General features: G+C 56.1%; 1 protein-coding gene across 1 annotated transcript in view; it reads right to left on the bottom strand.

Moving 5' to 3' along the window:
• Positions 1–3,610, bottom strand: part of OLFM1 (olfactomedin 1) — a 39,716-nt gene extending 36,106 nt beyond the window's left edge. The window contains exon 1 of the mRNA XM_044453190.1: positions 3,392–3,610. Coding sequence (XP_044309125.1) covers positions 3,392–3,457 — 66 coding nt within the window. The 5' untranslated portion in view covers positions 3,458–3,610. The remainder of the gene's footprint in view (positions 1–3,391) is intronic.
• Positions 3,611–17,130: the final 13,520 nt, after the last annotated feature.

Here is a 17,130-nt window from a genome sequence, read left to right as displayed (position 1 = left end):
TGATTTGGAATAAATGGGTGACTTGAAGGGGAACATAGGAGTCTGCCTTACATTAGAGCCTCAGGCCAGCCAGGCCAGTACTGCCAACACTGGGTGGCAGCTGCATCTAACCAGGGCTCCAGATGGGAATTTCCCTGGTTCTGCCTGCCGACGCCGGTGACCAAACAGGGGCCTTCCGCAGGCAGCACAGAGCTTCAGCCCCCTCCCCAGTCTTCGCTGCAGCATAAGGAGGGCTGGCATGTGTCCGCCTTAATTAATTGAGTGCTGTAGGTAACCTCCTCTTTGTTGGGCTAGCAAGAGCATGTGGTTGAAGCAGCTTGAAGTTTGTGGAGCAGTTCTGAAAGCTGCACGCACCACTGGCAGAGAGCAAAAGGGGCAGTGAGCAGAAGAGCGAGGCCTCTGGGGCCCTGCGGGCAGCTTTTCCTTGAGCTCTGCCTCATTTGCACACGAGAGCTGCACACGAGCTCAGTCTTTCCATGAGAAATCTGTCCCCCTCAGTCTCAGACATCTCAGACCAGAGGTAAGCAAGCTACACCCCACTCTTCTCAGCCCCAACCAGCGTCGGCAATGCTCAGAAAAGATGTGAGGCCTTCTCCAGAGCTGGAACATGGGCATTGATTCCTACTTGGCAGGAGTACTTAGGAAAGGGACCCTACTCTCCACTTGTTCAGAGGTGTGGCTGGAATCCCAACTTATTTCTGTTCTCAGACATTTTGGGAATGGGGCCTTAGAGTGAAGCGCAGGCACAAGCCCGGAGCTGCCTGCTCAGCGCAAATGCCTGTGGAATTTTAAGGGGTCAGGATGGGGTGCAGACCCCATGCCTCATTTCAAGGAAACAGGACTGTCCAGAGTTATTGCCAGCTCGACCCATCTACTGACCCAGCTTTGTTTACGGGTGGTGGGGATAGGGCCAGAAGGGGAACCAAATCCACACATGTTCAGAAACACTCATTTCCATTGCTTATACAGTGGTGAACAAAGAACCTGGGAGAACTCACGCTTGCAAAATGAACTGCCAAGTGACTGCTTCTCAGCCCCGCTGCCTCCTCCCCAGGGCAGCCCCCCAGACCCCTGAAAACGCCACAGAGAGAGCTGGGGGACCCTGCTGGATGGGGGCAGCTGTGGTGTGCATGGGAAAGGGGGCATCCCCCCACACCGGGCAGAAGGCAAGGACCTTTCTCTCACGAAAGAGGGCTCCCTGGATCCGGCCCAGCCATGGTTCCTATCGCCATGGCGATCCGTTACCTGAGCTGCTGTGATACTGCCTGGCTGCCGTGGGCATGCATTTCTCAGGCTGTAACAATTTGGGCCCATAATAAGAGCAGTGATGGTGCTGGGCATGTGCCCATGCTCAGAATGTGCGCCTGAGATGTCGCCCTTCCAGCCCAGCAGTCAAGCCGCCTTGTTTCCTCCGCATTCGGGGCACAGGGAGCAGTGCATGGGTCAAGCTGAGGGGGGAGCCCCCCACCCCCAAGTCCCCCCCACCCCCATGCTCTTTTCTGCTCCCTCTCCCCTTCCCAGGCCTGCACACAGCCGGAGCCATCAAGGGCAGGGGCATCCTCGCCTGGGGTGAACAATGCCATCCCTGCAGTGCCCTCGAGGGGAACGTGCGTGTGCGTACGCATGCACACAGGTGTGGGGATGGCAGGTGCCCCCATTCATGCGGCAGGAAGGCGTGGGGGGCGGTGGGCCCCTCGAGGCACCTCTGTGCGATTCAGCACCCAGGGAAAAAGCAGGCAGAAAGAGCCACGGCACCCCCAGCAGGTGCTCAGCATCAGACTCACGGGCATTTCTTCTTGTGACACTGAAAGCATGGCCAGGGAAACACACTCCTTGCCGGTTTCAGGACAAGGCTTGTACATCCCCCACCCCCACCCCTGATTTGTCCAGTCTCAGAGCATGCGCAGAGAACCCCCTTTCTCGCCATCTCCTTCTCTTTCGCTACACAGTCACACACAATGAACCCCGCGGTCAGCGCTTAGCCACCAGGACTGACTCCTCCTTTCAAATTCCCCTGAAACAAACCCAAGGCTCTCCCCGCTCCAGCTCTCAGTGTGGCTAAAAAGCACCCCTCTCTCTGCTCGCAGTTCTTCCCCTGCTGTCCTTTGTCTTATTCGAGGGCCTAAGCAGTTTCCATGCCAGCGAATCTCTCCATCGCATTTCAAGCCCACGGGAGAAAGGAACAAGAAAGGAGAAGGAAGGGGATTTGGTTGCAGGGCCGCGAGGTGAAAAGCGCTGCCCCGGGGAAGCGCCCTCGTTGCTTTTGGGAGAAAGGGGGCCTTTGCCTGGGCTTAGTTGCCTCATCGTGGCGTTTCTAGGTTAGGAATCTCAGATCGAAGCCCTGTGCTTTGTCCCTTCCACACCTCTCCTGCAACATACCTGGCTGCGGCTGCTTCCGGAGCAAGGTGGGCCACGGCTGTCTCCAAAAGGGGGGGGAGAATCCTTCCACCCCGCATGCACAGCTGGGCAAGCTGACGGGGGAGGGAAGGGTCAGCTAATTGAAGCGTCAAGAGGTCCCACGCTCCCAGCATGGTGGAGGAGGAAACGTGGCCAGGCATTCGGGGGTCTAAATCCCGGCAAAACCCGCTCGCCTCCTGCCAGCCGCTCTGCCCCTTCGCCCCCAGGCCGCCCCGGGCGAGGCAGCTTCGCCGTGGCCGGGCTTGCCGCCAGCGCACCTGGAGGCCACGGCTCGGTGAGGGCTGCAGCGCTTCGAAGGGAAGGTGCGCGGAGAGGGCTGCGGCTCCCGAGCAGGGGGGGCAGTTGGCAGGGGGGGCAGGGAAGCGGCGGGGCTCCCGTCCACCACAAGCCACCGACGCCGACGCACCTCGGCAGGGGGCGCGGAGACTTGTCAAGGGAGCGCCCCGGACCGGCCGCTCAGCCTCCCCGCACGGCCGCCTGCGGCCCCGCGGGGAGCGTCCGTCCTGCCCCCAGCTCTCTCGCTCCAGAAACGCGGCGGCGAGGAGGGCGCCTTTCGCGGCGTCCTCTCGCTGGCAAGGAGCACCGAAGGGCAGGCGCCCGGCCTCCCTTCCCTCCCCGCGCCCCGGACGGGACCTCAACTTTGAATCGGAGTTGCGGGGAGGACGCAGGCAGGCTCGCGAGCCCAGGATCTCGGCGGCGGCGATGGAGGAGGAGGGGAGAGGCGGCCATTTACAGCATATCCCCCTCCCCACAAAAGCTACCTGAATAGGGAGAGACACCAGCCTTAACCCCCCCCCCCCCGCCTCGCCTCGCCTCGCGGAAGGGGTCGCCATTCACAGCGCCAGCGAGAAACTTAAATGATCTTCAGCGGGGGTGAGCTCAAAGCAGGAGAAACACGGCCGGGCAAGAAGCCCCTGTCCCTGTGGTGGTGGTGGGGGGGCTCGGGGGGGGGTCGCAAGGGAAAGCCACCTACTTGGGTGAGTCTGGCGCCCATCAGGAGCAGGAAAAGCACGTTCAGCAGCTTGCTGGCGGGTCGCATGGCTCGGAGGGCACGCGGCTCCAGCCCCTGCGAGGCTCCGGAGGGTCGGGCGGCGTTCCCGGCTGCCTCGTTCCGTGCCGCCGGGCTTCCTTCGAGCGGGGATGCAAGGAGGCGGCTCGGGGACGTTCAGCACCCCAGGAAGGGCCAGCGCGCAGGAGCCGCCGTCCTTGGCATCCTCCTTCCCTCGCCGCGCCCCACTTTCGCTCGCGCTCCCCTCCCCGCCTCGCACTTTCTCTCCCGCACGCCGCCCCCTCGGCGATGGCTCCCCGGCCGGGCGGCGCGGGCAAGCGGTGCTCGGCCAGGCGGGGGACCGGATCGCCCCGCCGCTGCCAAAAGTTTGCCGCGGAGGGGGGAGGTGGGGGCGGAGGGAGGGAGGCGGGGAGGGAGGGGCAGGGGAGCTGAGGAGGGGGCGCCAGCGGAGAGCGGGGGGGCGAGAGAGGAAGGGGAGACGGAGGGAGAGGACGGCGGCTCGGAGGCGCTGGCGCGGGCAGGGAAGAGGCTGCGGGAGCAGGATGTGACATCAGGCGAGGCGGGGTGAGCGGGGCTGCACGGAGGGAGCGGGAGGCCGCCCGGGGCGCGGGGGAGGCCCCCCGCCTCCCGGGGGCTCCCCCCCCCGCCCCGGCCCCGCCCGCCGCGCCGGGATCGCCAGGCGCCCGGGCGCCGCCGCCGCCGCCGCCTCTCGCCCGGTCCCGCGCTGCGAGGCGCGGGGATGCCCAGGGCGCCTTCGCGCTCGGTTTGGGGCACGGCCTCGGGATTGGGGTGGGGGGGGACACCGGGCGACGCCTTGCGTCACGCCCCAGGACGGACGGGCCGGGCCGTGCCGCACCTTGACCGGGCGGAGGAGACGGGCCGCGAGCGAGCGGCTGGATGCGCCCCGGCGTGCGACTCCCCCGGAGAGTCACGCCGGCGTCCCGCGAGCCGGGCAAGCGGCTTACCCGGAAACTCTTCCCGGCAGCATTTCCCAACAAGCCCCAAGCTCCAGACTTCCTCCCTGCCTTTGCCGGCACAGCCAGCCAGCCTCGAAGGGTGCCCATTTTTCCAGCTCCCATGTTCGGTGAAAGGCCTTTCTGAAGCACCGAGATGGAAGGGTGGGAGGTGGGGAGGGGGGGCTCACCTGGGACACCCCCGTCAGGCAGGTGGAGGCGAGCTTTACTGGGACAGGTGTGGCCCTGTTTTCCTACAGAAGGTCTCAAGTTCAGTTCCTGGCTGCATCTCCATGGTGTGCTGGGAAAACAGACCCGAATCTCTGGGGAGCCACGGCTTCCAGTCCGTGTGGTCAGTCCTGGGCAAGATGGACCACTGGTCACAAGGCGGTGCCCTGTGTCCCCAGTGAAATTCCGCTTGCTTCACAACTTTGGGGGCCAGACTCTTGCTTGCTTTTAGGCCAAGGCAAAGGGGCGGTGGCTCACAGATACCGCCTCTGCTTTGCACGTGCAAGTTCCCTGGCTGAATCCTCAGTCATGTCTTGCATTTTTTGCATTTGTTTGTGTTTTGTATATCTGTGCCACCTTTCTGTATGAAGGTGGCTGACAGAAGTATCAGAAAACGGAAAGTTCCAGCAGTTGAAAGTACAGGAAAACATTAGCAGATGAAGCCTTTGGCCTGTCTAGCCCAGTATTGTCAACACTGACTGGCAGCTGTGGCGCTCAGGGGTTCCAGGGAGTTTTTCCAGGCCTACCTGGAGAGGCCAGGGAATGAACTGGGGACCTTCTGCATGTCAAACAGGGCAGAATCCATAACCTGTGCCCCCTTTGCCCAGAAAGAAAGGCTCTAGTCCTCAAGGTTAAGTAGGAATGTAGGGTGCTGCTACATACTTTGGCAGGATGCTGCCTGTGAAACACACCTGGTCAGCAAAATATCATCACAGTGGCCACATTAAAAGATGTATCTTGACCCATGACCAAAATGCGGACGCAGTGGGGCTAGTCACGAGCCAAAAGGAAGACATGTCAGATTGGGAGTGACAGAAGACACGATGCTCCTTTCTGCATCCTGCTGAGGAGGGTACCTTCCAAAGGGCCTCACCTGCAGAGCCGAATAACTGAGCGGCATGTGATGAGCTTTACAGGTGAAACTCAAACCCTCGATCTGAGCCTCAAAGCAACCAGCGAACCGATCAGACCTTTCTGTACTGGAGGAATGTGACCACTCGGAGTGCGTGGGGTGGTAAGAACATGCACTGTGCATGAAAAAAGTGCAAGTAAAAACATCTTGCTAGAAGTCATGCTCCCACGGCTGGCTTGAGCTGTGTCGGTTTTCTAGGGTCACAGGTTGAACTTGGACCAGGGGCTTCCTGGCAAGCAGTGCGGCCCCACCAAACCTGGGGTCCCAAGCCGGTGGGACGATGCTTGTGGGGGGCCGCCTCAGCGTCTCACTAGGTGCAGCTCCTGCGCGGTCCACGAGGGTGGCCCCAGGTGGAGTGTGTGCTCGTCGTCTAGATGGGAAAGCGCCTGTGCCTGGGCCGGTGCAGGCAGAACATTCTGGCCAGGCATGGCCAGAGCAGCTGAGCCCAATGACCCGGGCCAAAGGCAAGCCAGCAATTCCTGCTGAGCCTTGTGCTTGCTCAAGCGAGGGCCCATGCGAAGTCGCTTCATCCGGCAGGAGATGCCCATTCTTCCTTCTGAGGTGGGAATGGCTCGTTCACCTGCCTGAACGTAAGAGCGCACGGAAGGCTATGCTGCACCAGACCAAAGGCCGTCGAGTCCGCCATCCCACAAGCACGGACAGGAGGGGGTGAGGCCCCTGAAAGCTCTGGCATTCTTGTGTCAAACTCGCATGCCTTGGTCTGCTCCCCAAAAGGCACAGGGGGTGCAAAACGCACTTAAGCATCTGGAGAGAGGCGTTAAAACACATGCTGGTCCCTTTAAGAAAGGGCACAACATCCCTCAAGCAGAACATCCACCTAATGCAATAAAACAGTTGCCACAGTAACCGCACCAAAATTTGCTTCCTGCTTTTGGTGGGGGTGGGGAGGAAAGGGAAGAGGATTCTGCATGAGCAAATTGGCAGCCAGCAGTAAAACCCTAGTGCAACAGGAGGTGGGGCACATGCTAACGTTGCCTGTGGGTTGCATATATTTGCTTTTCCCTTTCCAAACAAATGTCTCTGTGCTTTGCAGGAATGTGCGTGCGTGCGTGTGTGCGCAGGCACGCATATGTCAGAATTATGCATGCTCTTAATGGCTTCTCATACCCGAGGTTCCGGTCCCGGTAGTGGGATTGCAAGCAGATTTGCAGAAATTCTGGGCGTGTGACACTACACTCTTCCCTTCCCCTTCCCTGGCCCAGATCTCTGCTCACTGTGAGGAGACAAACGGGCAATTACTAAGTCATCAGCGAACGCATTTTGTCATGGGTGGGTACAGGACTGAAGGTACAAGTCACTTCTGTCCAGGCAACAGAGAAACAGAGCAAGTCAGAGGGGTTCCCCGCCAGGCCATCTAGTCTGACCCCCGGCTCCAGCTGGCTCCGCTCATGCAATCCCTGGCATGTGGTTATCTAGTCTTTCCTTGAATGCCCTCACAGATGGGGCCTCCACCACCTCCCGTGGAAGCCCATCCCATCTCCTAGGGGACCTAACTCTCAGGAAGTACTTCCCAACATCCAACCTGAAGCCCGATGCCTTGAGCTTTGCCCCACTGGAATGCTTCCTGCCCTCCATGGCAGGGAGAGCAGGTCCCTCCACATGGCATCCCCTCACATACCTCTAAGTTGCTAAAAGATGCCCTCAGAGTCTCCTGCAGGCTGAGGAGACCCGGTTCTCTCAAGCTCTCCTCAAGTGTCATCCCTCCCACCCCGTCTCCCGTCCTTGTGACCCTGCACTGGACCAATTCTTACCTAGCTACATCTCTTCTACAATGTAGAGCCCAGAACTGCTGGGCAGGGCATGGAGACCAAATGGCTTGCCTTTGTGCTCACGAAGCACCCGTGGGAATGGGAGAATCCTGGCGGTGCTGCCAACCAGCCTCTGTGTCAGTCCATATCCTGCTCTCAAGCAGCTTCAATCTGTTGTTCATATTTAAAAAACCATGGTGACAATGACAGTCATTTTGTGTTGCTGCCACCCCAGGATGGTATATTTGAAGGTGGGAAATTTGGCAGTTGTGCCAGCTTCTCCCCTCATCCACCAACCTGTTCCTCTGGTCTAATTTTACTTCCACTTAGTGTAGGAGGAGACCTAATGGGCATAAATGTGCAGGTGCACAAGTACCCATTAGTTCCAATGCAAATGAGCATGAAGAGAATGAAACTGTGGTTGAAAAAATTCAGCTCTGTCCATGAAGGACTGCAGAACCGAAGGCTCCAGTCCTAGATGGAACAGGTTTAATAAAATCCGTGCATCCTGATGGAAGGAAAACTGCTTGCAAAACAAAACATACAGGACAGGACAAAGTGAAAGCGCATAAAATCCCCGCATTGGGAGAAAAGCATATAAAAATGCAGGTGGGTTTGCATGCAAACAAGCAACAAAAGAAATCTCAAAGTCCAGCACGAACCACATTTAGGATCAGGATGGAAGAGAGAAACAGAGAGAAACTTAGCCCTGGTATTTAAAAACATGATCAACTGGGCCACCTCGAGACACTCCTTAGCAAGGGCTGATGCTCCATGAAAGGTATGCTGGAATCATGACAAAAATAGGAAGCAGAATTGGATCCTGCATTATGGGCAGTATCACTGGAGGGCCCATATAAATATTTATTTCAGCAGGTACCTTTCAAAAGAGTATGAGAGCGCTCAGTGTCATGGAACTGAATATTTATAGGTCCTCAAATCCATGACCTTTGGAGCAGGGTGCAACCTATGTAAGCTGGGCTCATTAAATAGATGCCAGAGGTTAACCTTTGGGAATTGATTGGGTGGGACGTTAAGCAATCTTGTCCTTGTTAGACTGGTGTACTAAAGCAAAATCCATGTTCATCCCATGCCGCTTCCTCACTCTGCCTTTCCACTAATATATTCTAACGAGTCAAAGTTCAGAGAAAGAACAAAAGCACGGACAGAGACAGGGAGGCTGTTGCTTGAAAGTCACAGTGCTTGGGTCTTGGGGGCAGCTCTCCCGGTGCCTTTCCCCTCCAAACTGAATCAAGGCATAACCTTCTAAGCAGAGTGTTTTAGCAACAGGCACACGCTCTTTGAAGGATGTCCTCCAACTAGAAAACCTGGACACGGCATCGCTGCTGAATCACAGAAACCGTGTATTTCAAGGCAAACACAGCTCTTTCCTGGGGCAAAATATTCAAGGAATTTTGAAAAGATTTTACACTGGGATCGCACCAGTTCTGCAGAGTGGATGGGATGGAGAGGCTGTGTGTTCCCAAGAGGACAGGTGCTTTGCAGCTTTCGGCTCATTCCAGGGAGCCAAACCTGGTGTTCCTCAGTGCACTGGGATGAATCCCGCTCACCACCAGGATGCGCCTGAAGCAGGCAGTCCCTCTGTTGACGTCTTTCCATGGATGGGTCTTCACTGCGGGTTGATGGAGGGATTCGCACCAGCTAGTCTGGCCCTCCAGCTACTGCAGCTGGTTTGGAGAAGGCTGCTTCTGCCAGAAAATGCAGCAGCTTGACAAACGCACCACTTGCTGCTTTCGTGACTGGCCCTTTTAGGACCTGCAAAGTCCTTCTGCATGGTGTTTCTCATGGTTGGCACAGACCACCTTTCACACGCCTGGTTTGCTCACTTTAATTTGCTTCATATTTCCTGCTGGATTCCTTGGGCTGTTACTTGTAACTGGCTGTGATTTTTCTTACCATTTCTTATCTTTTGGGAAACGTTTATGGGATGCAATTTTATTGGCAGTGTTCCTGTGTAATGCTAAGTCCTTGTTTGTGTTAATTGTGGATAAGTGGCTTTGGTGATGAATTGTCTTGCAAAGAAGCAAAGAAAGTGGGGCTTGTATTCCTTATTTCTGGTGCAGGGATGGAGGGGATTGCATTCAGAGACTTGCCCCCCACCCCCATAGTTAACAAACTCATCTGCAGCCAGAATAAAACCCTAGCTCGAGTTCCACCATGTTCCTGGCGAAGGCTTGCAGCCAGTGCAGACACAGAGGAGTCCTTGCTTGTGCTCGCAAAGAGGACCAGATGGAGCTGCCCTGCACGATCACGGGATGCGTGGTTTGTGGCTCAGCCTGCAGCCTTCTGCAGGTGGTGAACCGAACACAAGGAGAGCACCTCCCGCACATCCGTGGTGCCTGGCGGCATGTCCTGCCCGACTGCCAGCGCCCTCCGGAGTTCCTTGGCTTGCCCGCGTGGTTGCTCAGGCCGGCGCAAGCACACGTCCCGTGGCAGAACTGCTGCAGCGGGTGGCCCACCGCCCAGCCCCTCACAGCAGTGGTGGTCTCTGGTCATCCGGGCAAAGCCCCCAAGGGACAGCCCATTCCTGTTTTCCTTCTAGAAATGGATACCTTCTAGAAATTTTATACTGATAATTTTAATTTTATATTTGTAACTCAGTGTATTTTTTGTATTTTTGTATTTAATGGTAATTTATTATGTTCTATTTTATTGTGTTGTAAGCCGCCCCGAGGTTTCGGCAAGGGGCGGCATAGAAATGTTATAATAAATAATAATAATAATAATAATAATAATAATAATAAAAATAATACCATGTTTAGGGTGTGACATAGCCCCAGAACTATTGTTTTTGGCATGGGGTGTTGTCACACCCCAGACAGAAGAGCTATACTGATGCTTAAGAGTGGCGAGGGCTTTTGCAAAGAAAACTGACTAAGGAAAGCAGATTGAAGTATTCTGGGGTTCAGTGGCTGGGCACGAGCCATGGGGTTTCATTTGGGGAACTGTCACTTCACAAGAAACAGATTCCTTACAGGCACAGGCAAATACCTCCCTGTTTCCTTCTGCCACCAAGAACTTGGAGGTTTCTCAGCTTCTGCAGGGGGCTTCCCTTCCCCGCCATTCTAGCAATTTGAAATATTTTTTTTCAAGCATTTAAGATAAACTTGGAGGGCATTTGGGCCCTCTGCTTTTGCTCTGGCCTCCAGCCAGCCATACAACATGGCCCTCGAGAACATCTCCAAAAAGGACTTCAGGCCTTGGGCTGCAAGAGGCTTGGCGCCCAGTTCACAGAAGGGGGCCTGGGCCGGTTTTCTTCTCATTCTGCGCTGTGATCATTCCATCCATTCTTTTGCTTCCAAGAAACAACTCTGCTGTGTGGGCCATTTTTCATCCAGTTTATCATCCTGATTTGAGCCTTTATGGATTTTGACTGTAGCCGCCACCAGGGAAGGCTGTCTGTGGAACAATATGCAAGGCGGTTCTGTATTGGAACAACAGTGAGCTGAGGGAAGCCTGCTTGATAACATCGATCGATCCGCACTTCCCTCTCAGTGGCCTGTGCAGCGAGGAGGGAGGCGTGGCTGGGGGAGAGGCAGCTCACCCCTCAGAGCGAGAGCTGCCAGGTCGCTTCCAGAGCTCGCTTTCGTCTGGGTGGGGGGATGTTGCACTGAAAAGCGAGTCTGATTTTCGCTCAATGCCCTGTAATCATCCCACGCGTTGCATTATATTTTTAGATTTGGTTCAGTCTAGATTGCTGAGCTGAAACTCCTTGCAGCCTTTCCATGAGCCCTTCTAGGCAGCGCTGCAAAGATCCTCCCCGTTGCACTGGAGAGGCTGCCTCAGCGATGCGGGAGCAGCCCTGCCAGCTCCACTTCCGAGTGGCTTCACGGCCCCTTCGCTGTCCTCCCGCGCCAGTTCGAACCACCTGCGCTCACACGGGGCCGGGCGAGTTCGCTCTGTCTGCTGCTCCTCGGTGACATCCGGTATTTTTGAGCAAGGGTTCCTTTGGCGAGGGCGACTGGATGTTCGCACCAGTATGCACGTGTGCAAATGAACCAGGGTGCCAAAATTCCTGCAAATTAGCACTAACGGTCACAAATTAGACAACAGGTGTCAAAAGGGAGTAACTGGCATACCCCTCTGGGGAATCCGTGTGACTCTGAAGGCACCAGTCCACCGCTGAAGTCACAGGCCAAATTCACAGAAATCTCTGAACTCGTTTGAAGCTGCTACGGAGTTCTCCAAGAAAGAGTCCCCAGAGAGGTGGCTTGGAGATGGCGGGCACTTTGCAATGCCACTCCTGCCCTTGTCAAGCTTGCCAGAGAGGGGCTGTGGGGGCACCACCTGCATTTTCTCTGCCCCCCGTTTTATAATAAATAATTTAAAAAGAAATAGCATGCCATTTTGGTCTTAAAGGCCCTGCAGACTAGGTGGGCCGCCCTCTGACGTTTCTTGACACCCCTCGTCCGGGCTTTCAGGCTGGTTGGAGGCCTGGTCCCAACCCCCCTGGAATCACACCATTGACAAAATGGCAGCAGAATCCAACAGAGCCAAAGAGCTACCAAAAGCAGGGAACTGGTCCGGCTCAACTGTAAGGTCAGGAACCCCCAGTTGGTTCCGCCCGAAAAATGCACCTCGAGGCGAGACAACCTGGGCAGCATCCTGGCTTCAGTTGCCTTCTCTGGCCACCTGCCTCTGCCAGGACCGTCCTGCTGAAGCGTTGCCGATTCCCATGCTTCTCCCAGGGCGATCGGAGCATGCTGGCAGCAGGGAGAGGGTCATTCCAGTAATTGTCCTACAGGACCCATGTGGCTGCTGCAGTGAATGGCCATTTGTTTCACTTAGCACTGTTTCCAGCCTGGAGCACGGACTGGGCAAAGCCGACGTGGTTTTACTCTCCCGCCAGCCCTGGGTGCTGCCGTGGTTGCAGGTCGCCTCGGGCAGAGGCTCCGTGAATGGGCGGCGCAGGCCTGGCGTTCCAGTTGAATCCCTGATTTCCGGTCCCCGGGAGTGTGGTGGGCTGGCAGTGGCTGGCGTTCCAGTTGAATCCCTGATTTCCGGTCCCCGGGAGTGTGGTGGGCTGGCAGTGGCTGGACCGCGCGGTGACCGAGCGAGCGACACCCGCGTGACTTCTCTGAGCACAGAGATGCAGCCGCAAAGTCCTAGGCCAGTGATGGCAAACCTACGGCACGCAGGCCACAGTGGGCATGCAGAGCCCTCTCTGTCGGCACGCAAACCACGTCGCCCAGCATCGCCCCAGCGGCCATGTGCATGTTCAGAAAGAGCAACAGAACCAGGCGACAACATCACTCCTTAGCCATGACTCGCTGCAAGAGTCGCATCGAACGGGTGGCCAGAGGCAGGTGCCGGGAAGGTGAGTGCGCAGGAAGGGAGCGGGGAGCAGAGCGCTGGCGGCGGCACCCTCCTCCTCCCAGCCTGCAGCACGCGAGTGGCCGCCCGAGCTGCCCTTCCGCCGACTCGGTAGACTGCTCCAGGACTGGACACCCACACCAGTGGCTGTGGGGAGGGGAAGCGGGGCGAAGGGAGCAAGCAGCGGGGCCGAGGTGGCAAAAGCGCAGCAGCAGCTGCCGCAAGGAGGAGGAGAGAGGGGGCGCCCGGGCTCAGGATGGCGCCTCCTGGGGAGAGAGGCCAAAGCGAGGAAAAGTGGAGGCTGGAACTGCTGCGAAGCGAGAAGAGTGGGCATGTGGCGGGGACCCCCCTCCCACCCGACCCCACTTGCCGAGGCTTGGCAGCGCCGTGGGGGCACCTCGAGGAAGATCCCAATGGAAGCGTGGAAGGGATCAGCGATAGCCTCTCCTCCCCTTTAGTTTTGATCTCTCTCCCCGCTTTCCGTCCCTCCAATAAACTTTCAAGCGCCACCAAAGCTCCTGCGGCGTTCCCGGCGGCTGGTCTGGGGGCGAGGAGGGAGGGAGGGAGGGAGCGTGCGCGCCCAGGCGCAAGCAAGCCCGGCGTCCCCCGACTTGGGGGCGCTGAATGTGAACATGGCTCCTTCTCTCTGTTATTGTGTTTTTCTTTTAGGGGAAAAGGGGCTAATGTGTGAGTTGTTTTTTTCTAAACGAAAACCACAGTATTCAGGTTTTGTGGCAGTGTTGGCCCTTTGCGATAAATAAGCAGGTTCTGGGCTGCCGTTTGGGCACTCGGTCTCTAAAAGGTTCGCCCTCACTGCCCACGGCACTCGCGAGCCTAAACCGAGCCCCTCGGGCATCGGAGACGCAGCGATCCCCCAGCGCCGTCACTCAAGGCGTTGTTCCTCCTGTCATGTTACATTCTTGAAAGGGAGGAGCTGGGAGAGGCCCGCGCTGGCGGCGCCGCGTCCCTTGAAAGGGGCATCTGGAGCTATCCGTGGTGCTGCATCCCACGCCGAAATGGCTCGCTCCTGCTGGTCAGAGAGCCCTGGGGAAGGAGCTTCCGCTTGCTGGAGGAAACTGCAGGAGGGCTGGAAGGCTACCAAAGCCTTGGTGGCCGGGGGGGGGGGGGGCAAATTTTGGGGAGGGGCTTCCGGCACCCACTTCCCAGGCCGGTCGGATGGCTCTTAAAGGGTGTGACGGAACTGCTGCCAGGGATGGCTGCCGGGCTCTCAACCGTGAGGCTAGGAGTGCCGGGGCGTCCCTGGTGCCGCTCGGACAAGGAAGCTCCCATGTGGAGCTCCACACACAAAGCTCCCATGTTAGGGTTGGGGAGAGTCTCCTTTTCTGTCCTTTTCCCTGCCTTCCAAACCATATTTGACATTTTAAATGCAGCTAAAGAACTGGGCTTATCCATGTAGCAGGAAAAAGGAATAGAAATTCAACTTTGAAAAGCCAGGGAAAGTCTAAATTAAATTTGGCTTTGGGATGCCATTACTTTTCAGCATTAAAATACTCAGGGGATTAGGAGATAAAAGAGCACAATCCAATCTAGACAGGCGGCTTGGAGATGGCAGACACTTTGTAATCCAGTTCTTGCCTTTAATAAGCTTGTCCTGAAGGGAAGCAGGAAGGGGAGAATAATTATTTAATTCCATTTGCGAGGCTGGGTAGACAAGCTGCCTGGCATTAAAAAATATATATACGTCGAGGGACCTGGTCTTAGACACGTCTGGTCGACCAGTAAATCAAGCGGCATTTTCTTCCCCTGATAGCAAGAACTGTAGGAACTTGGACTTTTTTGCTTGTAATGTCTAAATGGGCTTCTCTGGCTGCCGACTCATTCCCTCGCCCTTTGGAGTGGCTCAGCGAGGCTCAGCAAAGAGCAACAGCAGTGGACAACCAGGAAGGTCCCCTTTCTGCAAATATGTTCATTGGAGTGAAGCAAGCCCACCTGTCTCCCCCTTCTCCACTTAAACCAGTCTACCCCACCCCTGGCCAAAAGTGCCAAAGATTCAGGGATCTTTTGCTCTGGCTTTCCCATGACTTCAGAAACCTTGGTGAGCTTTCCCACAAGAGGCCGTGATCCACTGAATCTACTTTCAGTTTCATTGCTGAACCACACCCTGCATGCGGATCATTTCCTTACCTGCTTTGCTGGCTACCTCTCGGGGGAACGGCCACACGATGGAGCAGTGCAATTGCACAAGTGGAAACCATTTCTCCTTTCATTTTTACAAATAATACATTTTCCCTGCTCCACAAAAACAAAAACAAAAAAAAGCTTGCTCAGGCAAAAGCAGGCGTGTCTGCAGAAGGAACCGCCGAGGGCACAGGTGGAAGGCAAAGGAAGGGAGGAAGTCAAGCTTACCCAATCTGACATGCTCGAACCATTCTGTAAGCCAGTCCTTAGCTAAGCTCCAAAATACGCAATTCCCCTACTTTTGCAATGGGCCCCACCAGCTTTTTAAAAAATGCGCACAGAATGTGTACGCAAGGGGAGAGAACAGTGGGCCCCACTGCAGAAAAGCTTATTCCAAAAAGGGGTTCCATGGCCCAGCAGGTGTTCTGTTGTCTGGTAAGGCAAGGCCCGGTTAGGGGCTCTTTTCCCCTGTGCAGCTCCTGTGGTCTTTGTCTGATGGTTCAGGGGGGCCCTTTCCTGCGCCTTCCAAGCGAAAGCGCCTGTTGTGCCTGCTGCAGCCAGTGTCCCAGGGACAGAAGGCACAAGGGCGGACCCTGCTCCAGGGGCCCGGCTTCAAGGCGCAGGGGCCGGCCAGCCCGCTGCAAGGCGCTGCCACTCACGTCGCCTCTGCGGCTGGAGCTGCTGCAGGCACTGCCTCCCTCCGGGCCCACACTGCTTCCTGTGACACACAGGCGAGCCTGTGGCTGGAGGACAAGGAGGCAGCAGGAGGGGGCCTGAGCCATCTGGGGGGCTGACCTCTTGCCCTCTTCCTTCCACGGCTTGGTCTGGAAGCTCCCCTCCCCTGCCCGCCGTCACCTCCCAGCCCCCCAGACCTCTTCTCCATCCCCAGCACCTGACTGTTTCTTTTTAATTAAACTAGCTAGAGGCAAATAGAAGGTTATTTTCCTTCCTGTAAATCATCCCCATAGATCCCCTTCCTTTGTCATTTTAATTAAAGTTGGCCCATGCTGAAACTTTGATATTGGCTCATTTATTAGTATTAAATCAACTGGTGGAGCTTTCGGAGCCAGGCTCCATTTTGGGCAAGTGAAAAATGACAGCATTGGGGAATAAATATTTGAAAAGGCAGGCAGTGGGTGGCTGGGGGGGGGGAGGGGAGGGGAGGGGTGGGGAGGGGAGGGGAGGCTGTGCAGCGCTGTGCTCAGTTCACGGTGCTCCCCGCACCAGCCCTGGCTGGGCCTGTTTGATGTGCAGCGGGTGGAGGCCCCCGGCAGGCGCTCCTTTCCTCTCCTCAGAGCCTTCAGTGGAGAGTCTGCCCGCGGAGAGGGCCAGAGCCACAGCCGGCTCTCCGGCGCTTGTCTTGAAGCTTGTTCTGACCCTCATCCACGTTTCTTCTCTGTTTGTTTTTCTTTTGGCAAGAAAATTGGTGTGCATTTGCATGCTGATTTTTCCCCTGAAATGTGCACATTTTTAAAAAGTGGCGCATTGTAAAGTTTGTGCATTTTTTCAGAGGCTGCACTTTTTCGGAAATCAAATGCAATTTGGGGAATTGGCTGATGGTTTGAACCACCTGTGCTTCTGTTTAGCCTCAGGTACAGGGTTGTGGATGGGGCATTTCTGAGTGTTTCATGAACTGAAGCGAAATTCCCACACATCTGTGGCCATCAGGGCAGCTCTGCAGACACAAGGCACGGTCCATTCTGTTGGCACTGCGCTTCAGCCCCTCAGCAGGCGTGCATCATTCATGGTACCAGCTGCATCTGGGGAGGGAAAACTGGGGTGCCGGCAATTCATAGATTTTCCACTGATGTTTCTTTGTCGGTCACGTAGACATTTGCTTTGATTTGCAGATTCTGAATCACTGTGCACACAAATATTTGTATGCAGGTGCTGGAGGTCCCATCCATGAGGGTGGTCAAGGAAAGATCAGACAATCATATGTTGGGTATTACACAAGAAGAGCTGGCTGCAGTCGGGGGTCAGACTAGATGGTCCAGGAGACCCCTTCTGACTTGCTCTGATTCTCTGTGCGAATTCGCATTTGTGCAAATTTGCATTCCAGAAAATGTGCAAACCAACTAAAGTGCATATTTTCACTCTACTCTGTGGGAGGATTTGGCATTTCTTGTGGGCATTTTGTGCTTCGCGCTTATTTCGGTGGTTAATTTGCACAGAACTATGCCAAATGATTATAATTCAAAAAAATCTGCGAGCCCCACCGGCTCCATGCAACCCAGGAAAGCTGCTTTTGCGCAGAATCCACAAATCCACATTGTCCTCCCGAATTCTGCAATATGGATGCTGCTGCTATTTTGCCCACATGTGAGGATGTACGTAAGCAAACAGAGGTGCAGTGGAAACTCTGAC

The sequence above is a fragment of the Varanus komodoensis genome, unplaced genomic scaffold (genome assembly GCF_004798865.1).
Source record: "Varanus komodoensis strain SLA01 unplaced genomic scaffold, ASM479886v1 scaffold77, whole genome shotgun sequence".
Classification (NCBI taxonomy): Eukaryota; Metazoa; Chordata; class Lepidosauria; order Squamata; family Varanidae; genus Varanus; species Varanus komodoensis.
Note: the sequence above shows the minus strand (reverse complement) of the source record. Positions and strands in the feature narration are given on the sequence as shown.